General features: G+C 42.9%; 1 protein-coding gene and 1 long non-coding RNA gene across 3 annotated transcripts in view; one reads left to right on the top strand and one right to left on the bottom strand.

Moving 5' to 3' along the window:
- LOC125754426 (uncharacterized) overlaps positions 1–6,287 on the top strand; it is a 31,218-nt gene extending 24,931 nt beyond the window's left edge. The window contains exon 6 of the long non-coding RNA XR_007408598.1: positions 5,407–6,287. This is a non-coding gene — a long non-coding RNA (uncharacterized LOC125754426). The remainder of the gene's footprint in view (positions 1–5,406) is intronic.
- Positions 1–26,926, bottom strand: part of ITGA6 (integrin subunit alpha 6) — a 79,248-nt gene that overhangs the window by 5,541 nt on the left and 46,781 nt on the right. For both annotated transcript variants that reach the window (XM_025460191.3, XM_025460192.3), the window contains exons 7-24: positions 26,730–26,923; positions 26,496–26,584; positions 25,694–25,812; positions 20,578–20,676; positions 20,243–20,304; positions 15,423–15,583; positions 15,106–15,249; positions 13,438–13,553; positions 13,141–13,330; positions 12,970–13,053; positions 12,774–12,853; positions 12,547–12,624; positions 12,357–12,459; positions 10,787–10,960; positions 9,014–9,112; positions 8,811–8,921; positions 8,614–8,712; positions 1,873–1,998 (exon numbers count right to left, since the gene is read on the bottom strand). In XM_025460191.3, the coding sequence (XP_025315976.1) occupies positions 1,873–1,998; positions 8,614–8,712; positions 8,811–8,921; positions 9,014–9,112; positions 10,787–10,960; positions 12,357–12,459; positions 12,547–12,624; positions 12,774–12,853; positions 12,970–13,053; positions 13,141–13,330; positions 13,438–13,553; positions 15,106–15,249; positions 15,423–15,583; positions 20,243–20,304; positions 20,578–20,676; positions 25,694–25,812; positions 26,496–26,584; positions 26,730–26,923 (2,128 nt within the window). The remainder of the gene's footprint in view (positions 1–1,872; positions 1,999–8,613; positions 8,713–8,810; positions 8,922–9,013; positions 9,113–10,786; positions 10,961–12,356; positions 12,460–12,546; positions 12,625–12,773; positions 12,854–12,969; positions 13,054–13,140; positions 13,331–13,437; positions 13,554–15,105; positions 15,250–15,422; positions 15,584–20,242; positions 20,305–20,577; positions 20,677–25,693; positions 25,813–26,495; positions 26,585–26,729; positions 26,924–26,926) is intronic.

Raw genomic sequence — 26,926 nt, 5'->3', positions numbered from 1 at the left:
ATTCTTAATATCCATAGGCATGAGCATCCTTGTTTGCAAAATGAAGGTGACTTAACCAGCCCGAAGGACTTTTCTACCTCCAAACAAAACCCTATGCAATATCCTAGTATTTAAAGCAGATAACATTAGAACTTCTCTGGTTGAAGTGAGGATATTGGCCCTAGTTCCACCACCTAGCTTAATCTTGGCACCTAAGTGGATGTGCAAAACCCAGTTTAAAGGTCACTGAACTGGAGTCCTTTCTGGCCCTTATGTTCTATGATTTTAAAACATGAAAACAAATAGTTCACTTTCAGAAAGAAGAGTATTAGTAAAGTAATGAAAATGGTCTTCATGTAGGGGTTATTAAGGTTGTCTAATACTTTGCAGTTCCCTTGTGAGTTCTGGACACTTTAGAGCTACAAACAACCCAGGAGATCATACAGTTCAATCCATTACCTAAAGAGCTAAAGCAAACCATGCCCACGGAGATGAATCACCTAAAATTACAGAACTTGGGTTTCTTAATTCTCAACCCATTGCTATGCTCTCATTAAGGACTGCCAATAAGACCTGCTCTGAAAAAGACTGTCCTTGTGACCTCCTCTAGAAAGCACATCCTCAAATATCAAACTTCAAATTCAGTTTTTGATACCAAAATAATTTTCAGAGCATTTCCTGTGCTGGCCAGAGAAACCTGGGGCCTGAAATGAACATCAGAGGTAGGACTGGCTAATACCCAATGCAGGGAGAAGTCTGGGCATGAGCAGTCACCAAGTTGCATATCACACACCAGAAAATTTTCTCAGACTGGCAAAAGGAAGTTACTTGGGAAAATAACAAAAAAGAAATGTCCAATATTTGAAAGTGACAATATCCTGAATCCTTGTCAACTGTACTACTGGATCCAAGGGAAAGGATAAAGATAGTGTTACCCTAGAGATTGATTGTAGAGGTTCATGATCATTTAATCCAAAATCCTCTGGATCAATCTAGAATTTTGGCATTTTAGAAAAGTAATATGCTGCATACATAATGCCACTCTAATCAAAACATTGTTAGTTTCACAGAACCATTAAATAAAGGATAAAAAAAAATATAGCTTCTCTTCACATGTCAAGCTTTGCTGCCAAGTAAGTCATTATAAACTTTCAGAGTTTTCTGCAATTTGTAACTGAGAAGGAACTGTGAACCTCCATTACTCACTTGGAATAATCCAAACTCTACAGGCAATAATCTTTGGCAACAAAAGTATGGATCCACCTCATACACACATTTTTATAATGTAGACTCTTTACTGGCAGAAATCAAGGAGAAGATACTAATTTTACTTGCAGGACCAAATTCTAATGAAAAACATATTAAACCCGGGTCTTCCTCATGTTTGAGAGAGGCTATGAGGATCCCCTTGCAATGGAATTATTAATTTCATGGTTTTCTATCCCTAATCTAGCTGCAACTGTCACAAGCCCCAGTGGCTACCATGAGTGTTTCTTTACAGAAATTGAAATTAACACAGATACAGGTTCAGATTAAAGTGCTATTTAACAATTTGGCTCAGATTCAGAATTTTAGATAAATACTAAAGTCGTAAAAAATTTTAAAATTATTTGCCAAACATGCTAGATTATGCGAAAAACACCAAATTTTTTCTATTTAAGAAACTCCTTATAATGTACAAATAATACACTTTTAACTATAAGGTACTAGAGTTAGATATACAGGTGTTCACTGTAAAATTCTCAAGTTTGTTATAGTTGGCCTGGTTTCATAATGTTGGGAAAAGGGAAGCATTACAAAGGAATGTGCAGATTATCAGTGTAATAAATTCACTCTTAAAAAAGGTCAAATAAAGTTTAAGTCATTAGAACTCAAATGCCAAATAGGACTTACCTTCCATAGTATAAACACCAAGAGAGCAAGCATCAAAATCCCAGCAAGTATAGCCACTAGGATGATCCACCAAGGTACTCCTGAATACTGAGCTACGGTCTTTGAGGGAAACACAGTCACACGAATCTAAGGGCATAAAAGAAAGCACCATTCATTATAAGGGGGTTGGAGTGAGGATTAATACCAGGAGTTTATACTCCTAATTCTGCTTCCAGACACACTTTGAGCAATGCAGCCTATGGATGAAAGAGATGCCTTTTTGATGGGAGATCTTTTCGCAGAACCTGGAAAATACTGGACTGTGTTTTGACAAAGTGTTTTGTTTTTTGGTATTTTTTTGTTTTGGCTAACTCATCTTTTTGAAACATGCTGAATCAAAGTAGAGAGAATTATATAATAAAACATCATTTTTCATCACCGAGTTTCAACAGTCGTCAGGACACAGCCAGTCTTGTTTCATTTGTATAACCAGTATCTTGTTGAGGATGATCATGTTCCTTTTTTGTTTTCAGTAATGGAAATAAAAGGGCCATTTTATGTACAATTAGCCTGTATTCCTCACTTGGATTTTAAAGATGTTGTCAAATATAAAAATAGAGACAGAGCTGCATTGCTGACACCATTTTAACTTTTCCCTAGGATGTCTAAGGACCCTCATGCATAAAAAAATTCCCTGAAATGGCCTGATGCACGTTCTACAATGTATTTAGACAAAGTAGACGCTCAATTTGTTCAGAGGTGCCTCAGAGCTGAAAGCAGCAGCTAATGAAAAACCTAAGCTCTAAATATTGGATAGTTGGCACATACTAATTAAACAGAAGTAGTGTTTACTCAGAAATCTAAAAAGTTGTTTATGGCAATTTGCAATAACTTGGTTACGTGCATTTAGAATTCAAGTGGATTTCCGTGATGCCAGGAGACTTTTTCAAAGCTTGTAAAGACCTGATGATTGCTCTGAATATGATTTTGTAAACAGATTAGGGAGCTTCCAGTTTGAAGTTTCAGATATTTCTAAAGTAAGAGAATGTAAAGTGAAAGGTAAACAAAAAGTGTGAGCGCTCAAGTTCTGAGAAGTGTTTTCAGTCAAGTACTCTTAGTATTGAAGCCCGGATGCTGCCTAAAAATGCTTCCATGTCGCTCTACTTCAATAAAAAAAGGGTCTCTGCACTAAAATACTTCCCTTTCTACTTCTACTAGAAAACAGCTTCTCAACCTCATTTGACTTCTAGAATGTATTTTAAAAGCAAGAGAACTGCCTTTTTCTGAACACTTAAGAAGAAAGAAGTCAGTGTTCTCCACAGCACGGCCTGTAACACCTTTATCAGCTACTGTGTTTCCTGTTGTGCTTTCAGTGAGGTTTCCCTCAAACTGCCAGCCAGCCCCCAGGGGGGCCTCATGGTTCACTTCCCCTCGCCTGCCTTCCCCTGACAGGCACCCCAGCTTTAAGCTAAACCAACCCAAGAAAGGGTTGAGACTACTGGGTCTAGCACAGGGGCGTATCCACAAGGTGGGAAGCAAGCATGGGGAGAGGGCACCTGGGGGGCCCAGTCCGTTAGGCGTCTGACTCTTGATTTCAGCTCAGGTCATGATCTCAGGGTCCTGGGATTAAGCCCCACATCAAGCCCCAAGCTCCGCTCTGCCTCTTCCCTTCCCTCCCCCACTCATTCTCTCTCTCAAAATCAACCAATCTTTGGGGCGCCTGGGTGGCTCAGCCCCTTATGCGTCTGCCTTCGGCTCAGGTCACGATCCTGGGGGTCCCCTGCATCCATCTGGCTCCCTGCTCAGCGGGGTGTCTGCTTCTTCCTCTGTCCTTTACCCCACTCATGCTCTCTCAAATAAAAACAAAAATTAAAGGAATGTTGAGAGACTCATGATAAAATAGTGCACGTGCCGTGACCCGTAGGCCTGCCTACTCTGAACCAAAACAAGTAATTAGCCTATGCTGTGTCACTTCACTCTGCTTCCCTATCTAGCATGGGGAGCATACAGTACGTCCCCAGGGGCAAGGGGACAACCTGGAAGGGCCATCCTTATTTTTAAGAATATAAGCTCTGATAAATCTGGAAGTGGACAGTGAAGACTGGTCCCTGGCAGGGGAATTGGCCTCATCAACAGACCACGTACTGGAGCCTTTTAAATGGCTGATAAAAAGGGGAAGCCCCTTCTATAAATGGCAGCAGCCTGACAGTATGAGAGCTGCACAAGGTCATTTTTTTGATTGGGTGGGGGTGGGGTGTACACAGAAATACAGCTGAGACAGACGTCTAGCCCCAAGTCTGGCTACCGTTTCTGCCAGATTTTGGAGTCTTTTAGAAACTGTAAAACAACTCACTGGGCATCAAAGACAGGGCTGAAGCCAGGGGCAGAGCCACACTTTTAAAGGGCTGACGTGCTCTGCAAATCCAGGCTGTGTGCAAGGCCACACTGCAGTCCAGGAAGGTGAATGAGGCCAATCCGCCAAGATTTTGTTTCCTTAAATTGTCAGCTAAAGTTTTGTTTCTGTAGGATAGTCGTTCTCCAGCTGGGACTGGGAATAAAGGGGAAGCTAGCCTCAGAATCGGGCAGGGGGTGGGGGGTGACCAACTGTGACCAGCTTCCTAGAGCTCTGGTCACATCTTGCCACAGCAGCTGTTATTGACAGAGACAGGTTAAGGTGAGTAGAAATTACTCCAACTCCAAAAACAATTTCGGGGTGGGTGGGTGGGTTCTTTAAAATTCAGGCATTTCCATGGGGATGACCTATGCCTGTGAACCTCATCCATTATGTGTCCCTGAAGGGGAACTGGGGCTTAAGCTCTGCTGACACATCAAATTCCATCACACATGAGCAGAGCTTAAACCTCATTCACTTACTCACAGCCAAAATGGTTTCCCCGAATCACTCTGTAACGTAATAAATACCCTCTACTCTTACTGAACATCAGCGCAAGAAATCACTCCACGAAGGTATTTTCCCATCTTTCACAAAACTCTCTATTAAAGACCTCATTCCCTTAGTGAGTGTTCCTCCTATCAGAAACCCATCTTATAAAAGGATCCGCATCTCAAATTCTCTGAAAGAAGAAAGAAGCTGAAAAATCACCTTCCCCTGAAAAATCATGTGCCTTTTCTTTTATGTCTGGCAGCCAGGAAGCAGATACTCTTTTCCAACTTCCTTAGGAACGAAGTGGGGGCTATCTAAATATACCCAATAAACAATCTCTTCCTTCCTCTGCTCAATTCAACAATTATCTCTTGGTTCACCATTCCCTAGACCATGAAATTCTTAACAGTTCACAGTGTCTTATTGAACTTTCGCTTCCTTAGAATTTGTGCAGGGAAGGCTGTGTATCCTTAATAAGTGCTTGTAAACTGGATGGATTTAACTGATGCTAAAATGTAACCCTTTTTTCTGGCTCAATTAGGTGACCAGCTCTGTTATAACAATGTGTTAAAAGTGTTGTATTGAGAAGTAAACACACAGCTCTTAAAATTGGTTGGGTTATAAGGAAACTAAAAGGGTTTTTTTTTTTTTTTTTTCTTTCTTCTTACAAGGAGAACTTTTAATATGAAGATGGAAAGACAAGACTGAATTACCCCCACCTCTTCGGCTTCTGTTTCCAAAGAAAATGGATTTTCAGGCCGGGAAGGACAGATGCACCAAGATAAAGATGAAACTGAAACCCATAATATGGGAGAGAAAAAAAAAAAGGAAAAGCATCCTGACACTTGAATTAAGCTCAAATCTTTAGGCCCAGAAAAAGTATGCCTTAAATTGCTAAAGAAATCTGTAGATAGGACATTGGAGCTGTTGTCGCTCAAAAACACAAGTCAGTAGAAGAGGTACCAGAAGACTAGAGGTAAGAAAATGTCCCTGTTTTCAAAAGAAATGCATTCTAGACATAAGCTAGGAATCCGTTCATATATCTACCAAGTATTAAACAAGCCAATAGGATCACAGCAGAGATTCCAATTTCCATCAGCATACACGAGTTCTCCACGCCCTCACATGAAATGCCCAAGAGAACTTGACTTGCATGTGTGACCAGCCACAAGACTGAGTACCAGCATCCTGGTTCCATCACCTTCCAGGAAAGAAGAGCACTTGATGAGGGCGTGTGAGCCCAACATCTGGTCTCCCCTCCACATGTCTACAGGTCCTGTGACCCTGAGAGAGAGACAACCTCCCTTGGATTGTTTTCTCATCTGTATTTGAGATCTGGGGACTTGACAGGGAGTACGTATTACAGAACCAAAATGAACAGGAGCCCTGAAACCAACCAGTCTTCCAGGTTTCAATTCAGGACCCCAACTGGCATCCCCCTGCTGTGCCTGCTTCCTTTTTTAGGAGTACAGCATCTACCTTGTCCTTCTGAGGTTTACGGGACTACACACAGATAAAACGCCTAGTAAACTGTGGACATTTTATTAATGCATTATTAATGTTTGTCCCCTTCCTCTAAAGTGTGTGTTCTTTTTCCAGCTCTAAAAACTCCATGATTCTCCCAGTTACTGATTTAAAGTTACAGAAAGCAAGAGCAGCTGCCTCCAGTCAGAGGGGCAGAGAAGGGATCTCACGGAGGTTCTGGCTCAGTTGACAGTCCCTTATGATGCCTTACTGGTAAGAGGCAGAAGGGTGGGCTACAGTGGGCATGCAAAGATAATCTACGGCCGGGGACCATGTCCTGGTGAGCCCGGAACAGTCCTGATTTATAACCCTTGTCCCAGCATCCTGCCCAGTTTAGCATATGCCTCAGACAGATGTCTTCTAGTTTGGATGACAGAATTTTTTTTTTTTTTTAGATTTTATTTATTTGAGAGAGAGAGATTGAGAAAACGAGTGGCAGTTGGGGGGTGGGCAGAGGGAGAGGGAGAAGCAGACTTGTTGAGCACGGAGCCTGACGGGCTCGATCCCAGGACCCCGGGATCATGATCTAAGCTGAAGGCAGACGCTTAACCAACTGAGCCACCCAGGCTGTGACAGCTAAGGGTCACTGTATTCAGAAACCAGGGCCCAGGGCGGCTCACTGCACTTTGAGCTTACTCACAGGACTGAAGCCAAAGCACTTCCTAAGACTACCTTGGGGACAAGGTACTCATAATCTTTCTCCATCCAGTCTCTTTTTGCAAAACACTGTGGTCCATGACATGCATTCTATCTCAAGAGCACGCTACAAGCCTCCATGGGCTCCACCCCACAGGGAGCCCTTCCCAGTGTGCCCCCACTGCCACTGCTGCCAGTTCTGTTCAGTACTTTTCTCAGTTGCCCGGAGGAGGACACAGAAGGCATGCTCCTCAGCTTTGAAAAGGACAAAGCATGCAGGGATGGAAAGCTAAGAGGGGGCAATGGTGGAGACTCAGAAATACTTTGTGAACTGAAACAATGGACCTCAAGAAAAATCACACGAAACGTGAGCATACATTTAAAAGCATGCATTTAGGGGCAGCCCGGGTGGCTTAGTGGTTTAGCACCACCTTCAGCCCAGGGTGTGATCCTGGAGACTTGGGATCGGGTCCCACGTGGGGCTCCCTGCATGGAGCCTGCTTCTCCCTCTGCCTCTCTCTGTCTCTCATGAATGAATAAGTAAATAAAATCTTTAAAAGATAAAATAAAAAAATAAAAAATAAAAGCAGGCATTTAGATTTTTAAAAATTTCTCATGAATGGAATATGGGAGCTACAGCTTGATAACATGTTCTGTTGAAAACACCTGGAAGTTTCAACAGAACAGAAACTGCTAGAAGTTTCTGTTAAGAAAGTATAAGTATAAATAAAAACAGTAGCTGCTAGAAGTGCAAACAGAATCTTCTATGTACACTGAAAAGCCAAGTTTTAGACCGACCAATAGTAGCCACAGTGTTGGGAGTCAGGGCCTCAGGGTGTGCCGAACGAGGCAGAGGACACACCCCCACACTACCCATCCAGGAGTCACCCCGCCTGACTAGGGCCAGCCCACGAAGGAGAGGGCCTGGCATGACAGGTAACTGAAGAGCTGGAGGCTTTGCTCTGAACAGTGAGAGACCTGTCCAAGGGGCATGCCAGTTTCCTTCAGTTATTCCAAAGACTGCTACGTGGCTGAGAGAGAGAGAGAGAGAGAGAGAGACATGTTCCAAAGGGCTTGTTCCAAGGGGCGTAACCAAGGACTGACTTTGTAAGACTCAAGTCTGGATTCATATATAAAGAGATCTTTTTCTAATAACTACAGCTGGCCACCCATGCCATGAGCTACTCCATAACATGGTGGTTGCCGTCACTGGGGACAGTATCAGACCTGGGGTTTCTTTTTTTAAGAATTTATTTATTTATTCATGAGAGAGACAGAGAGACAGGGGCAGAGACACAGGCAGAGGGAGAAGAAGGCTCCAAGCAGGGAGAGACCGACATGGGACTCAATCCTGGGTCTCCAGGATCATACCCTGGGCAAAAGGCGGCGCTAAACCGCTGAGCCACCCAGGCCCAGACCTGGGGTTTCTATAAAGGTGGGAGACACACCCATTCTTTCAGTGGGCCAGTGGCCCTCAAATCTACCGTGAGTACTGCAGAACTAGAGGAAGGACCCTGGATGTAGTTCTTTTTCCAATGATTCTATTAAAATACAGTTTGGAGTGCAAGTGCCTTAAAGCATCATCTGACTTCTCCTTGATGGGGGTAATGGTGTTGTGAGGGGACAGAGTACCAAGATAGCACGTCCTCATGCTGTGGGCATGGGGTGGAAAAGGAGAGATGTGCTCTGAACTCCGTGAAGGCTGAGGAACCGCTCACCTGAGTGCCAGCATTCGGCAGCTTGATATTCTCGGCAGCGGCGGCTACGTCAATGGAAGCCCGCACGAGAATGTCCAAGTAGTTCATTTTGGAATATTCCTGTTTGGACACAAAGTTGGCAAGTGGGTTAAGGAAGTGAGAAATGTCCTCAGAAATAGCAAGTGACTTCCAGGGGACAGCCTTGGGCAGGGCCAAACCTCTAGAAACGTGCTGTTCCATAACCTCGAGCGCAGAACAACAGAGGCCTTGCTGTCCAGCCCTCGCAGCGGGCAGCTGATGTTCACACAGCGCACATTCGTGCTGCAGTTCTGGGGAGAAGACAGTGAGAGTCAAAACCCAACGGTATGGGGAGGGCCTTCCTGCCGCCGTCTGGCAAATACAGCCATTGAAAAATACTTACAAGGGTCTGATATTTTCTTTCAGCAAATAAGGAAAACTTTCTGCTATCCTCTATCTGTTTTTCAGCAATTTCCCGTTTCCTTCTTGAGTTGTGAGACTCCTGAAAAGAAATTATATCCAAAATAGTTCTACTTAATGTAATTCTTTGTCACTATTGCACAGACCTCCTGAGAACTCCCTCCCAAGTGATGCCAAATTCACACAATCAGCAATTAACATTCACCTATCTCCTGTCACCCAAAGCACATAAATAAGTGAAGTGTAAAATACTACTCTGACTTTATGTTTTTTTAAGGCTTTCCTTATTTATTCATGAGAGACACAGAGAGGCAGAGACACAGGCAGAGGGAGAAGCAGGCTCCATGCAGGGAGCCCGACGTGGGACTCGATCCCAGGACTCCAGGATCAGGCCCTGGGCTGAAGGCAGCGCTAAACCACTGAGCCACCCAAGTGCCCTCCACTGACTTTAAAACTCTGGTGAAGAAAAAGGGGGCTTGCTTTGTTCTTCTGTCTCCTCACTAAGCCGAGCATCCTGGGACGAGGCATCACATCTCATCCCTGTATCCCTAGCACCCAGCTCGAGAACTGACACATGGTAAAAAGTCAGCACATCTTGAATAAATAAATGACACTAAAGAACAGAAAAAAGCCAAAAGGATTAGTATGTAACTTATTCAAAGTAGAGCACTGAAAACTAATCTGCATAAGAAGTTGTACAATAGCATTTTCCTTGGAAAATTAATACTGGACTGTCTTGTTTCTCAAAGCTGATGAGCAGAGGATTCTTCTATAAGCTACCAACTGTGAATGCTGATCATACCCAGTCACCTCAGAACCTAAACACAGTAGTCCCCTCACTGCAATCTGTTCATAATCAGCCCTTAACACAAGGGTTTAAAAAAACTAAAAAGAAACAGACATGCAATAACAAAGCAGGTCAAACTGGAGCCTAAATGATAAACCAGTAATAGGAGTGTGCAGCAGCAGCACAGAGCGGTTAAGCATGGAGGCTTTGAAAACAGGCAGGGCTGAGCCTGAATGCAAAATCTGTGTCTTGACTGCCATGTGATTCTTAGCACGTTAATCTCTCTAAATCTCAATGTTCTCATCTGTGAAATGGTTGGGGTAAGAAAAAGACCTCAGAATGAAATGAGAAAAGGCAAATAAAACGCTTAAGGCACAGTGCCCAAGACACCATCAATACTGGATAACTATTTTAGAAATTAGGAATGAGGGACGCTTGGGTGGCTCAGGGTTGAGCGTCTGCCTTCGGCTCAGGGCGTGATCCTGGGGTCCTGGGATCAAGTACCGCATAGGGCTCCCTGCAGGGAGCCTGCTTCTCCCTCTGCCTATGTGTCTGCCTCTCTGTGTCTCTCGTGAATAAATAAATAAAATCTTAAAAAAAAAAAAAATCATGAATGAAAGCTGAGGTGCCAGTATCTTTTGCAATGAGTTTGGTTCTACTGGGAGCTAACACTGAGTGGATCACCCCGGAAGCACATCCCGGTCCTCTTTCTAGGTCACACTGGGTCCTCAAGCTCCAGAAGACGTCATTTCCCTCCACAAGTACCAAGTCACCCTGGCTAATGTGCCCCAATGGTAGTGAATCAGCAGAAATCCTCAGCCTGACCTCCTTATTCAACTATAAGAGAAACGGACACCAAAGCAGCAGCTGGCATGCCACTCGGTCGCCTTCCTAAGGAAAGTAATGATTTTCTCACAAAAGTTAGCTTCCTTTATTTACACTATGGAGACACAGGGTAAAGCAACGTACCTTTAGTTTCAGGAAGTTTATCTCACCCCGTGGCTCACAAGCTATCTTCTCCAATCCTTTGGACTCGACTTTCACCAAATAGAGCAACCATTTTCCATTGCTAATTTCTTTTGGCCACTGGATATTCAAGGTTGCTGTGCCGAGGTTTTTCAGAGGTTTACCCAAGTTAATTACCTGTTAGAAAATAATACGTATTATATCTCAGTGTAATTCTTTCACAAAATTAAGGAGCAGCTCCTGTTGCCAACGAAAAAAAGCCAAAATACCTGGCATAATCCTACAATGAAAAGTATAGGCTCCAAAAATGGCCTACAGATAAATAAGGGTGCCCGAAATAGAGATTCAGGCCTAGAAAAGGTAAAAGAGAAACCACTGTTCATACAGCCCAGGAACTGCTGTGTGCACCAGAATCCGCAGCTCCGGGGAGGTCACAAGTGTGCGTGCGTGGCTCTGGAACCTCCCTGCAGGGCAGACAAGAGCCTCTGCTACGGTGGTGCACCAACAGCCTGCTCTGGGAAGCCCCTTCTGTGAAAATGACACCGCCTGTCTTCTACTACAAGGGTGGCTGTGGGGAGCTTGGGTAGCAGCTGAGAGCCGGAGTAAAACCATTAGGACACCCATGGATCGTGAGTCCAAGCCCAGAACAGGGCAGCTTCCTGCAGCAAAAGCCGAACGATGTAGGAGCTGTGTGTGTGGGTGTGGGGGGCGGGGGTGCTGGACTGCTCTGGAACCCAGAGGTGCCTCTTTCAGCCACACCTGTGCAGGTGTCAGCACCACTGCCACCAGCACCTGTCACAGCTGTGTCTGTAATGCTGAGACACACAGAGCAGAACTCAGGCCCTTCATCCTGCTGGGGTCAGGGGTGGGCACGTTCTTGCCATCTCAGACTTTCACCTCAACCACGGTCACTATGCTTTCTTGGCTGCTTGGAGTCGTGCAGACCCAAACCCACAGATGAGTTATGAGCCGCCTCTGTACCAAGCACTTACTTAGGTTCAAACAGAGTCACTGTGATTCTTGCTTAGAAATGCTTCAGAGCAATCATTCGAGTTCCTCCCTGGCACGGGGCTTATAAAATGTGAGGGCACATTAACCACACGCAGTAAGAGAGATCACCTTACAACGGAGGAGGAAATAAATCCCAACACTTTCTAAAGCCAGATATAAATTACTTTGAGATTTTTTTCTTTGTTTTACAGACAGACTCTGGGGAGGGGCGGGGTATTCCTTTGTCCCTACACCACTTAAGACATTAAAACTCTCTAATAAGAAAATTATCAAATGGATCTGGATTTTGAACAAAGTCCTATGTTGAATGACAGCTGTGTTCTCCATTCCGGGGGACAGAACTTTTACTGTAAGCCAGCATGTGGCTTAAAAAAATCGGTGAACTCACTTCTAACTAAGCATTTATCATGCTTATTTTGTAGTATTTATTAATGTTGATATCGCATATTGAAGTTGCCTATCTACATTTATTAAAATCACAGTACATATTACACATATTACCACATGCAGTGTATGTTCGCTGTTGGTAGGTGTAATAGAAAGACCAACTGCTGCAACTTACCCTGAACTCATACTCTATCAAACTTCCCACCTCATCTTCAGATTTCATAGCTTGCTCACCGACAACTGTACCTCCAAAGTACACCTGGGAAGGTTTAGCAACTCTGTTAAATTAAAAAACACCAGTTTTAGCGAGGACTATAAATGGTTCTTTTAAACACTGATTTGTTATGCTAAACACAAACACTTACCCTGAGACCGATAAAAGCAGTTCGATAACCACTTTTGCCGTAGCTGTAATTGAAGCCAAATTATCTTGATTGCTTGTTCTGAAAATGAAAAGGAAACAATAGGGTTTCATTTTAACAGTTTCCTCATTACAATTACGCTTCTTTTATGAGTCAGAGCAGAGCCAATTCATGGACTGGCTGTGTTTTCATGAAATAATTCTGAATGAAAAGGTTGAAGTAACGCTTACGTTTCCAACTTCAGATTAATATCCAGGTCTGTGGTGTCAAAGGTGACCTCAGTTGTACTTAAAATCAAATAAAAAGTCACCTAAAAAAAAAAAAAAAAAAAAAAAAGACAGAAATAGACATTAGCCCAGACCAAGCAGGTCGACCCAGTGATGGCGTGACACAGGGCACAGCACAGTATGTGAAGGCGTCACCTACACTGGAATTTCTTTTAAAAGGATTTCCAAGCTCACAGTCCACTTGCGAGCCGTTCTGGTTGGCAACACAACTCAGCTGCTTCTCCTGTGACAGAAAAACACGAAATCACCACGCGTTCCCTTGCGCACAGTGCTGGGTTTTCCCTCCTAGCTGCTCTCCAAAATCACTTACAGGGAAAGCCCTCAGTTCTCTGTACGCCGAGTAAGTCAGAGTGTCCGGGAAGGTTGCCACGAGTTTGGCTTCATGAGCGTCATCTCCGTCCTTCGTGGGGTCCCTTGGATTGGAAGGGCTGTTTGTCACCGTTATTTCTAAAGCAATGTCCTTCTGGTCTTTCAGAACTAGTTCTGGGACACCTTTTTGACTATAACACACACAAAAATAAAACAAAAGCGACAAAATCCTCAGTACATTTCCAGTGACCCACTGCAAAGCCGGTCATTTTTACTAGGATGGCAGGGCGATTCTTACATTGGTAAATAAGAAAATTTGTCCTGACTTCCTTCTCGGGTACAAAATTTATATTCCAGTTTAAGGTTGCTGTTACATATGTTGTCGTCTCCGCATCCCTCTTTTAAGAAGTGCACCTGTAGGGAAACAAAACTATCGTAATGCATGCCACTTGGGACCAGCAACAGTGACTGGCTGTTTCGTACAGCCCTTTCCCTTTGCGACATTTACTACGGCAAAAGCTTCCAGGGTACCTGCCTGGCACCCAGGGCCTTTAACTGAACCGTCTTCTAACTCTGTCCTTGAACAGAGCGGTGCTTTAAGAACACACACTGAGGGGGCCCCTCAGTATGTTCAGTGTCTGCCTTTGGCCCAGGGCGTGATCCTGGGGTCCCGGGATCGAGTCCCACATCGGGCTCCCTGCAGGGAGCCTGCTTCTCCCTCTGCCTGTGTCTCTGCCTCCCTCTGTGTCTCTCAGGAATAAAGGACTCTTTAAACACACACACAGTGACCAGGCCACTGAGGTGTAGGAAAAAGCATGAACCTGGCAGCCACACAGGTCCACACTCCAAACCTGGCTCTGCCACTTGGCCATGGGCTTTGGGTAGCAGCATTATTATTACTGTACTTCTTACAGTAGCCCTATAAAGTAGGCTTGTGGTATCTCCGTATTACCAATGAGAACATTTAAACTCTGAAAGGTTAAGTGACTTGCCCAAAGCCCCACAGCTTTACTCCCTTAATGCTCACAACAGACATATGAGGACACTATTGTGGGCTCCATCGTACACACGAGGAAACGGAGTTTAAGGTCAGGAAAACAAACGGCACAGTGCCAATGGGCGCTGAATAATCACACTGACAAGCGGGAAAGCTGTCTCGTTGCTTGTTATGTTCAACAGGACTACAGAGCTAGGAACGTGCATAAATATTCATGTGATAATCACAAACATCCAAATTCTATGGAAAAGGAATATAAAAGCATCAGGAACTACACTTGGTTGACAATGAAGACACAGTGTGTGGACTGAGCCACCATCTCCTAAGCCTAAAGCAGCAAGGACTCACTTCTGAAAGGCTTCATCGGGGGGCCACCACATTCAGAAGCTGGACAATGCCCAATCAGGATGCCACCGCGCCCCAGCCTATTCTTGTGTCTCAGCCCCCCTGAACCCTAGCCAATAGGCCCCACGTCCCAGGAGGCATACAGCAAGCCATATAATACAAATTGTCTTCCTAAGATTACATAGGCTACAAAGCCACTAAATGACTATTTCATGGCTAATCCTTTTCTGCCTTGCTGAACCTTATCTCCCTTGATTTTAGCGTTCAGACTAACAAGTTTATTTTCTACCTATTAATGTTCTCAATGGTAAAATGCAATTTATTTTTCTTTCTATATATGGCCATAGGAGAAACCTAATGTGAGAGTATGTAGTAAGTTGCTGTGGCCAAAAATGATCAAAAAGAACACTCTCTGGGCTCCAAATTGTATTCCATATGTTTCTATATTCATGGTTAATTTGGGAAACAGATCTCAAACAAACTCTGCATATATTAGAAAGCTTATTTAATACAAGAGAATGGACTTTAAAAAGCAAATCCCTAGTCCCACTGCCTTCAAAGACGTGTGATGTAGCCTAGTAATATGGCAAAAGCTCTGGCAATACCAAAGTCAGGAAGACTTACATCTCTGTGAACTGTCTTGGGTTCGTTTGAATTCAGAATTGGAAGAATTTCTGGAAGCGAATTCACTCTCCTCCGCGTGTTTGGCTCTTGGATCTCTACTGAAGCAGTTATGGGAATGGGACGCAGTTTATCTCTGATGTTTTCCTGAAAAGTATGCAGAGTCAAGCATGGTACCAATGCTACTGGGGAACTCCAGACAATGCTTCCTTTTGTCCGGGATAATAATAGGCTGCTGGTATAAATTTCAGAAATCTACACGTGCCACCATAACACCCAACTTCTGTCCTAACGACTGCCTTGACGTCCGCGGGCCTCACCTGGAGCCACAGGGTTTCCTCCATGCAGGCCTTCTGCTTCTGTCTGTTCAGAGTCAGCTCCTGAGTGTACCGGGGCTCAGAGCCTTGGTTTCGAAACTGAACTCTTGATGACAGCCCAGATTTTCTTCTCTCCTTTTCAGCCTCCAGTGTGCCCAAAATTGCTAGATAAAATGGACAAAGATCACACGAACTTAAAGTGTATCTACGTACAGTTGAGCTAGAAGTACAGTGAGTGCCCTGTCACATTATTTTAATTCCTCGTTCAGAATACTTTTCCCACTGCATGTGTGGCTCTTCATATTCCCCGAGAATGTACATTTTGACTGATTTATGGTGTTTCAAATCAAGCCGTCCCCCCCCCCCCCCCGCTGTTAACAGTGTTTGAAGTTAAATTTCCACTGGGCCACCTGGGGGAGCTCGAGAATAAGTCAAAACCTCTGAGCAGCCAAGGATTTCTGGCTAAACTTCAAGAACTCGGAGAACTAAAGATAATGCCCCCCACCCCCCACCCTGTAAAGGCCCGCAGACTCCCATCCCATCTGTTCCTTGCAGGGCCCCTCACAGGCATATTCAGCAACAGCAGCTTCTCCTTGGGTCTGCAGGGCGTTCAGAACCTCAAGCCCCAGCCAGACCCACTTAAGCAGAACATGCATTTTAACAGGATTATCAGGGGGTTCTTACAAATTAAAGTTTACAAAACACTGATAAAGAGCAGTTATATAAAATGGGAATAATATATATTAGAGATAGAGAAGTCTTTTGACGACAGGAGATTTTTCACTTAAAAGAACTGAAAGGGGGCAGCCCCGGTGGCACAGCGGTTTAGCGCCACCTTCAGCCCAGGGTGTGATCCTGGAGACCTCGGATGGATCCCAGGTCGGGCTCCCTGCAAGGAGCCTGCTTCTCCCTCTGCCTGTGTCTCTGCCCCACCCCACCCCCTTGCTCGCTCATGAATAAATAAATTCTTAAAAAAAAAAAAGAAACAAAAGGTAAAACCTATTCCTCTGGAGTCTAGAGGGCCCATTTGTCCGCTGTGGTATCTCCCACAATGAAAGTTTCCAACCTCCAAAGCCCTAGGAGGCACATCCGGTTCTTGATTACCTCTAGTAACGGGGCTTAGAGGCAAGCCAGGATTTGGATGATCAAAATCTCATTTCTCAACTTCAGAATGCATTCTTTGCTGGTTTGCTGGAGGTAGCTACTCTGTTTCTTTATGGGACAATATTTAAATTATTTTCGTTCATTCATTACTCACTCAGTCACTCACTCCCCATCAGAAGGGGAAGCAAACCAAAGTGTGTACAGGGCCAGAGAAGGCGGCCTCAAGGAAAAAAAATCTTTTCCAGAAAACACAGAAAATGAACCACCCACGTTCTTAATATTCATGTTGGGAGTTCAGAAGAGGCCTCAAAGAACATTTATACTTTAACACCCTCTTCTTGCAAATGAAGAAACAGAGGCCCACAGACCTAGGTGACTGGCCCAGGATCACACAGTGAGGGACGGAGGCGGGGTCAGCTTTGAAGTCTCTCACAAACACTCAAGACAACTGCTGTATGAAGCCCCTTAGGTGTCCAGGTTCCCACTGCCCCCGGGCCTCTGCCTGAGTCACCATCGTCCTCTGCCAGCTGGCCCCGGCTCACTCCACCTCCCCCTGACTGCCTGGCTAACTCTGCTCCTCCTTCAGATCTCAATGTGGACATCATTTCCTCCAGGAGGACGTTCCTGGCCTCTCCTGGGGGATCTGACAGGATTCCGTTTCCCCAGTCTCTACAATCAGCCACTGTGCTGTGATTGGCCATCTTCCCCAGGCAGAAGTGTGGACAGGGGCCACAGCAGTCTGCTGGCCGCTGCGGTCTCCAGCAACGGGACAACACCCGGTATAAATAGGATTTTTAGAAGAGATGAATGGAAGCGGGGGTGACTGGCACCACATCAGCATACACACCAATGCACATACAGACATGCACGCAAACAACAGGACGTTATTCATCTGCCGGAACAATAGCAATTGAGATAAGAGAAGTCCAAAATTTAGAAACACTGACAGTTTCGATAGTAATTTCTGCCAAATGGAATGTGCTTCCATTTTAGCCTTGTAGCCCTGACATCATCCATTTATCAATGACCTGTTAACTTCACAATGAACCAGATGAAGGCTCACATGCTGAGTGCCCCTCATAGCAAAAGTAGGGGAGGGTGTGGGTGCATTAAAACCGTTTATCTACCAAGCCCACTCTAACCTTCTCTAACCTGCCAGACAGTTCACATCATCTTAAAATCCTTGCAGGCCACCTTTGCTGACCTTTTGAGGGGCAAGCCAAGTAGAATACTCATTAAGGCTCAATTATAAATATCTGTATGTATGGAACACCCCATCTGAGGCCTACTCAGTTAAAATAGCCTGATCAGACAATAAGCTCACATTCTCAGACACTGGGAACAGGTTTTAGCTGTATTAACTTATGCAGCCTTGTGGAAGTTTGATTTGTTTTTTTTGTTTGTTTGTTTTTTAAAGATTTTATTTATTCATGGGAGACAGAGAGAGAGGCAGAGACACGCAGAGGGAGAGGGAGAAGCAGGCTCAATGCAGGGAGCCCGATGTGGGACTCGATCCTGGGACTCCAGGATCAGGTCCTGAGCTGAAGGCAGACGCTTAACTGCTGAGCCACCCAGGGATCCCTGGAAGTTTTATTTATTTTAGAATTTCCCAATACTGAGGAAGAACAGGCAACGAAAAGCAGGGTCCCTTCTAAACATCCTCACAGAAAAAAAGTTCTATCTGTAATACGCCATCAGTAAAATACTTGGCTAATAGAATTGTTAATAAATAATTAGTTAATGGTGTAGTTATTGAATATGAGATTAATACACAGGACACCAAATGCTGCATTAAAAGCCAGAACAAAGTGTGGAATTTTAGGGAAATGATTGATGGATATGGGGGAAGACAAGGAGTGCTCTGATGAGATCTCACATCTATGGTCAGAGTGGTGTGGGGAAAAGGACTAATAGAATAAAAACACTGCCCCATTTCCTCTCTTCATCTATTCAAAGAATCACAACTTCTTGTCTCTCCAGGCTACTCCAAACACAGTGGTCAAACACGCCTGTTAACCAAACAGGCAAGATAAGGTATTGGCGTTTGGGTGGGAACAACACAAACAATAACTAACAGGATGACAGAGTGTGAGGAATTGTAGGAGACACTTTCCTCTCCATGAAAGTCATGCAAAGAATCGTTTCCAATACTCAGTGACATACCGGCCACCTCAAAAGGCCAAGTGAAAGGCCACCCCCACCCTGTGCACAAACCACAATACAGCAACACCAAGCACGCTCCGCATGAGGTCTGCAGATCCCTGGGAGAGAGGCTAAAGCAGGAGACAGCTGCCTGAGGACAGCTTCAAATACGGAAAGATGGAGGCCTGAAATGGGAAAGTGGGCCTGTGACAATGTGAACTGGGGGAAGACAGATTTATTTGCCAAATTCTGGGATATTAGAAGAGATATCTTTTTAATAAAGAAAACAGAGTAATACTTTACATAACAAGAAGGAAACTTAAGAAAACTCATTACCTCAAGGGAAAGTAAAAACAGCAAACCACCCTCTCCCTCTAGAAAGCTTCCCTTGGTGGCATGCTACGCCATCATACCGGGCTGCTGGGACGATCGCCTGACCCAGGATGCAGATCACCTTGCTCTTTGAGGGAAAGCTTTTCTTTAAATTCCCTTGTCCCCATCTGCACTCTGGAGCTAGAGCAAGTAGCTTATACCTGAAAACATATGGCTATTACTAAAACCTACCACAGAAGGCTTTGGCGGTGATCACTACTGCTAAGGTGTCGTTAGCCTTGTCTAAATGTGGAGCAAAAAATCCTGTTTGGGGTCATGTATGTGGCTTAGTGGCTGAGTGTTTCTCATTCACTCAGGTCGTGATCCCGGGGTCCTGGGATCGAGTCCCACATCGGGCTCCCCACAGGGAGCCTGCTTCTCCTTCTGCCTATGTCTCTGCCTCTCTGTGTCTTATGAATAAATAAAATCTTAAAATAAAAAAATAAAAAAATCTTAAAATAAAAAAATAAGATCCTGTTTGGACTATAAAGAAAAGGAAGCAGAATAATACCTTATAAATGACAGATGGCTTTAGCCAAAATATCTCCTTTGCTCTCCACCACAATCCTATGCAGTATTTCCGATTAGAGGCATTTTTATTACTGATAAGAAAATGAAAACTCAAATGTTGAGGTTTGCTCAGCACTACAGGGTCAACCAGCCTCAGAGCTGCAACCGAGAGCAGAGGCCAAGGCTCTGATTTCTCAAGACCAGCCTTCCAGTCCCCCAGGAGCCTGCATGAAGGGACACACCGTGGGTGTCCTAGGCCGGGGAGGCCTCCGAGAGGGGACCAGGGTATGAAGAGACACTAAGCCAGCAATTCTGCGTAATGCTTAGGCTCCGGCACTCACTCTTCTACAACCACCACCCACCACCTCACAACCACAAAACCAATTTTCCACGTTGCTCTTCAAAGGCAGAAATGGAGGAAATGGTTGTGGTAGCAAATGAGTACTTTTCCAAGGCATGCTGTCCTAAGCCATCCGCTCTGGAAAATTCAAATGAGGACCAAATGGAGAGTTATCCCCTCATGGGCTTCACCCTCCTGATTAAAGAGAAAATGACAGATGCAAGGAATTCCTTAAACAAGACTTTGTGAACCCAGTTTGGCCAGTGCAGTTTTATTTTTTTCTGTTACATATGCAGAACTTTCAACATGGCAGACAGAACATATATATCATTTTTAAAATGTACAAGGTACTTACATATCGAAGGATTGTAACCTGTGGGTTTGGCAGTGTATTCAAAACAGGCCTTCACCTTGAGGCTGTATAAAATCAAACACATATTCTTTAAAGATGCATGACTGCGGTAGGAAACAAAACAAAACAAAACAAAACAAACCACCCCATGGTCCCCAGCTCTGAAGTCCCTGCACTGCCCACGGATGAGTAAAAGGTTTTATGTTCACTTGACCGAGTCCCTGTCCCCTTGTCCATTTCTGTCTTACTGATGTCTGTGGCTCCTTAGAGCAACAGGATCATCATAAAGCAGAAGTACGAAGCTGAGGGCGTTACATGCATACGGTGGAAGCTCTCACCATATCCCGCTAGGCGCCCCACATAACGTTTTCTGGCGGAGGTCAATCGTGTCAGGTGTTATGGTGACCGTTTTCTGAATATTGATCACAGGCCGGGACCTAAAAACAAAGGAGTAAAACACAGGCTCAGCCTTTGGCTACCTTGAGTGGAAAATGAATTCATATACTATCAGCTGCCTACTACATCTTAAAAATTTACCACAGGGGGAGAAAATCGTTCCCCTATTGCTACAGAAATTGTTAGCAGGTATCATTTAAAACTTGATTATACCATTTTTACCAAAGGTTTTTAAATATAACATTCATTTATAATTATAAAATGTTTTCTAATTTTAACATTAGAGTTTTTCAATGGAAAGGAACACGTGTAAAATTTGTAAAGGTCCTAGAGCTTTCAGGCAAATCATATGGCTCTGCCGCCACCCAAGCCTCCAAGTGGCCTGGTATGTCCTTCCAGACACTATCAGTGCTACTTTTCTAACATTTCAGCAGCCTTCTCCTGCCTATCCACAGATCTAGTTCCTGGTTTCTCAAAGCTGGTGGTGCTGCTCTGCACCCACACATCATCAGAGATTTAACCAGCCCCTCGTATGAGTAGACATTTACGCTGCTTTTAGGCTTGTAGCTCTGGCAAACGTCCTTCTTGTACATATTTCTAGGCACATGTTTGAATTCTGCTATAGGATGAACTCCTAGCAGAATTCCTCAGTTGAAGAGTATGTGCGTGTTTAATTACTTATGAGCAATCTTGCCAAAATACCCCCCCCCCTTTAAAAAACTCAAAACCCACATACACCTCGTACCCAAGATGCTCACTATCAGGGTTTCTACATACACATGAATTGTAGTAATACAGGCAATCCCAAGCTGACAGGTCTCCATCCTACAAACGTTTGCGCTTCCTTCCCATCCCCAGCCTTAAGTCTTTGTCCTTCTGCCACCAGAATGGGCTACAACTTTTCTACCCCCACAGTAGCTCCATAAGCAAAAATTCAAGCCTTTAGCCTTTCCCATCTCTCCTCTGCCTAACCCCAGCCTCACAAACACACTCAAGCAGCTGGAATCCCATACCTTTGGCCCTTCTCACCATATAAAAACATCTTGCTGTCCCTTACATCTTCTCCCCTACCTCCCACAGCCAAAGGGGTCAACACCACCAGCCTATTTCTGACCTCTGCCACAAAATCCAAGTATATGGTGCAAGTGGGATGGGGGAGGTAGGCCCCGCTCATCTCCATCACTCCCCAGCCAGAACGCAGAATGGGATCCATGGTCTCATTACCACATGGATCCAGTTAGACTGACTTTCCTGGGCTTCTGGTAAACCAGCCATCCTGGGGAAGAGTATTTGATAGGATAATGCATTCCAAATCCCAAATGGCGAGCTGGAACTTCTGGAATCAATCTGTCGGTAGGCTAGAGAAGACCCGAGTACATTCATGGGCAGAGTGGGAGTCTATAAAAGGACAAATACTGTCCTCACATTCCTGTTTATAAATTTCCTTTTACCTCAACTGTTGACTTTTCTATTATTATTTTAGATAGCTGTTAGTTTTCTAAGATACTAACCAGATATTCCTAATTAAAGTTTTGAAAGCATATTTTAAGAAGGAAAAATCCAAATATTGAAAATCCAATTGCTACAGAAGCAACAGTGTTTTACAGATGATAGTATTAAGGCCCTGACGAGACATAAATATCAGAAGGAAATATTTTAACACAGTTCTGCCTAAAACATTTTTATTTCTGTTTTCTATTTAAAATTCTTTTTACTTTTTTTTTTTTTTTTTTTTTTTAAGTAAACTCTATACCCATCCTAGGATTCAAACTCAAGACCTTGAGATCCAGTGTTGCATGCTCTTCCGACCGAGCTAGCCAGGTGCCCCCCCCCCCTTTTTAAACACAACAATATATACAAAATTTGAATGCACAACACATGATGAATCAGGAAAATTGTGCCTTAACACATGAAGCAAATCTTTCTGGTTCAGCTACCTCTCGTTTGTTTGGCATTTATTTATGAACTACCTTGAAGTACTATTATGATTTCAGGGGGAAAAATGCATAGATGTTGTGATCCTAGGCTCCCAGGATCCAGCCTCAAATTAAGCAGTTCTGGGCTTCCAGTTCTCCATTTGTAAAATAAGGGAATTAAGTTCTCCTATTTATATGAAAAGATGTTAAAATTTACTTTTGTGCTATGTTTGAGCAAAGAAGGAACAAGTTCATAGGGTTCATAGTCAACCTACTTATTAGGACACGAATACTTTAATACATGCCAGCTATATTCAGCGGCAAATATTTAACTAAAAATAGGTTATGTGCTGAGAAAACTTGGTAACCAAATTTTGGTATAGGAACTCAAGGCGTCTTGATACCTGAGGGCTATACCTCAACTAGAAGTGCACACTGCATTTTGATGCACACTTAGCTGCATGTTACATACTCTTCTACCTTTTAAAAACATTGAATATTTTAAGGGGTGCCTGGGTGCCGCAATCTGTCAAGCATCTGACTCTTCGTTTTGGCTCCAGTCGTGATCTCAGGGTTGTGGGATCAAGCCCTGTGTCAGGCTCCACACTAAGCATGGAGTCTGCTTAGAGATTCCTTTGCCCTCCCCACTGCGCCCCTCCTGCTTATGTACACGCTCTCTCTCTCTCTCTAAAAAAAAAAATCGTTAAAAAATAAAAAACATTGAATATTTTAAGATTAATACCTATATGAACAAAGAGAAACAGGCATAATATAAAGGCAGTGTTTGAGAACCAGCGGACAGACCAGAGGCCAAATGCTTTAACTTCAGAGGGCACACAGAACCACACACTCCCCAGTGTGACAGCTTAGGTGGCCCCCTGGGTTCCTAGGACAGATATGTATCACCACAACACAAACCACTGCTGATCTATTGATGTTTTCCCCAAGGCTTCGCTTTTCTCAATCACGTACACACGTTCATTTAGTTAACTTTTTTTCCTTTTAACTTTCTTTGTCCTCACTAACATCTCAGATACATTCTTCTCCACTTCTTTTCAGGTCTCCTACTCCTGCTATCTGTAATTTCTGTGGTGGTTCTTCGTTTTCACGTGAAAGGCTTTCACAGATCTTGCCATCTAATCAGAAAACTATTTTTCTATGATATTCTATATACATATACTATATTCTATATTTTTATAGTCTTTTCAGAAGCATCTTCTTGACATCAGTTTCTTACCCCCAGAGGTTTTGCTTAGGATTATATTTTAGATAATGAGACTACATCTCTACCTGACACTTTTCTCGAAGTCTACAGGATAATGATAGGTTTTTTTTTTCCTTTAGGGTTTCACTGTACATTAGCACCCATTTGAAACATCTTTAAAGGGGTTCCTGGGTGGCTTAGTCGGTTAAGAGTCTGCCTTCGGCTCAGATCATGATCCCAGGGTCCTGGGAGCAAGCCCCACATTGGGCTCCCTGATCGGTGAAGAGCCTGCTGCTTCTCCTTCTCTCTCTGCCACTCCCCCTGCTTGTGCTATCAAATAAATAAAATATTTTAAAAAATAAAATGTCTTTAAGAAAAATAGCTATAAAGTAAAATAGTTAAAAAAGAAAGAAAAGCCCAAATGGTCTAACAATCCAAGAAATGCAAATTTAGCCAAAAGATGAGGTTACATAGCACATGGGCAAAAATCAAATAGATTCATCATGTTCAATCCTATTATAGGTGTGAGAAACGAGGCTTCTCATAGCTTGCTACCACGAACATAAACTGTCACAATCTCTCTGCAGATATATGTATTAATACAAAAAATGTGCTAACTTTTATCCCAGAGATGCTATTTCCAGGAATTTTTCTTAAGGAAAAAAACCACCACCCTATTACATAGAGATGTATAATATACTGTAGCACACTATTTATATTAGCTACAGGTCAGAGACTAATAATTCCATCAACTGAAAATTAAATGCATAGAATGAAATAATATTAACTTGTTAAAAAAATAAGATGGATGTGTCTATACTGACAAGATTAGATTTTTAAGAATCAAAAGAGATTAGGTTTTTAAGAACCAGATTAGAGAACAGGAGTTGAAAATGGTCCTCAGATGATGCCCTAGAAGCAGAAACATACCCAAAATTATCCAAAGTTATTTTGTGGAAGATGGGAATATTGGGGAACTTGCAATTTCTGAAGTTATGTATTAACTTTTTTTTTTTTTTACAAGAATGTGCTACTTTTAAAATTAAAAATGAAATAAATGACTTTTAATGGTGGTCCCCAGCAGTGATGAGACCACTAGGAAAAAGAGGACTCCAGCAAAGCTCACAGGCAAACCCATACAGCCTTTCTGGAGGTCATTTTGGTGAATCTGAATCTAAAGTCTGAAAACCTCTATGAGCTCCCACTCAGCAAATTTACCTTTAAGGAATTTATCATGAGGAAATAATTCAGGACATGTACAAAAGCTACAAAAGCAAGGATGTTTACCAGCCTGTGTATCATGAAAAACCACAAACCTAGAAAGCAGCATAAATATCCAACAGCATGGCAACTGTTAAATAAACTAGACCTAACCCTGTGACACTTTACAAGTGGCCATTAACTTCATCTCAGAAAAGTGCTCAAGGGCAGGGGGAGAGCCCCCCATGCGCTACAAACTCACTGACATTGAGAAAATGCACTGGGCATTACAAACTGACAAAAGCAGATTGCAAAACAATATGTACATTACTAGCTGTTTTGTTAAATATACACGAACATTCACAGAACACAAAAGACTTAGAAACCAAGATTTTGGAGTTTATTAATAACAGATAGTTAAAGGGGATTCTTATTTCCTTTCTTATTTTCTCTGTACTGTCAAATTTTATGTTTTCTTTTAATCAAAATATAAGGTTTTAAAAGTACCTATGAAGTAAAAATTTTTCACCAGTTGTGACTTTCTTCTCAATTCAAAATTAGTAGGGTATTACAAAATAGGTTTTTATCACGTGGTTATGCCACTGTTGAAAAAAAATCTTCAAAATCCATAAGCCTTTGACTTGAGATATAGGTATTATGATTTTCAATTAAAAAGGTCAAAATCTGAGGAGAATCTGAGTACTGAACATACGCAAACTGAAGTCGGCAATCACATACCTGAACACGGTTACTGAATCTGAGAGAGAGCCAACAGCGACATCAGGGTAGGAATTTCTATCAAGGTCCATATTTCCAGCAATTGAATATCCAAAATAAGGGGATTTACCCTCAAGGATCTGAAATAAGCAGGGCATCAGAATGATCAGTGGGCTGATCCACAATGCACTTTTCTATACCACAATGAGCTCTTCTATGCTTTGAAGAAGCCACATGTGTCCTTGTAAACTGCAGGTCAAAAGTTCACTAATATATTATACTAAATGATAAATAAATTATAAGTATATATGTGCTCCAACACTTCATACATTTTATTCCATAGACGTCATCTGCTTTACATTATATCTCAAAGGATCAAAGAGCCAATTTTTGATGAGCTTCTTTACCTGCCCTCCAAATGTCTTATTTTTCTCAAGAGCAATTTTTAATTTTTGGAGTCTCAATTCTCCATGTAATCACAACCATCTATTTCATTTGCCCCATTTTACCTCCAGGTAGTATGCTACTAAAGGAAAGAGCTCACATTTCCATCTATTTATGCTATCTGGGTAAAACTGTCTTTTCCTTTGGATTACTTTGATTCCTAGTTTATCTAAGAAATTGGACAAATAAATGCAATGATGTGCTTATTTTAAATCTCTCTCCAAGCTATCTTCTAATAATACATTTTTAAAAACCCCACAAAGTTCATACTATTCGTAGATAAAACACGAGTAGTGTGAAAATGCACACAAACCCAAATAACCTATTAGAAGGCAAAAAGCGGAGACCCTTATCGTAGAAATCCAGGCTGTCTGGTTACCTGTGTTGGCTTGGTATTTATGCCGTTCGGGGATCCATGATAGATAAAAACCTTCCCCATATCATCATAAGGAGCTCCAACTGCAATATCTGTTGACAACATCACATTTCAACAAACACTACATTTTAAAAATGTTCCAATATGATGATTCAAAATAAGATGCGACAGAATTATTTTAGATGATCAAATAATCCATCTAGGAGCATCATAACTATTTCACAGTCTATTACCTACCTGGGTAGCCATCTTGATTAATATCACCAATATTTTTTACTGCAATGCCAAACATGGAATCTTTGGTTCCATTAAGACGAATTGGCTTGACATTATTCCACCTCCCTTGCTGGTTAATGTAAACATACACAGCACCTCCAACTTCTCCATCTCTATCAAAGTACTGTGGGGCTCCAATAACTATATCCTGCCACCTA

The sequence above is a fragment of the Canis lupus genome, chromosome 36 (genome assembly GCF_003254725.2).
Source record: "Canis lupus dingo isolate Sandy chromosome 36, ASM325472v2, whole genome shotgun sequence".
NCBI classification, from domain to species: Eukaryota; Metazoa; Chordata; class Mammalia; order Carnivora; family Canidae; genus Canis; species Canis lupus.
The sequence above is the reverse complement of the archived record's forward strand: the minus strand, read 5'-3'. Positions and strand labels throughout refer to the sequence as shown.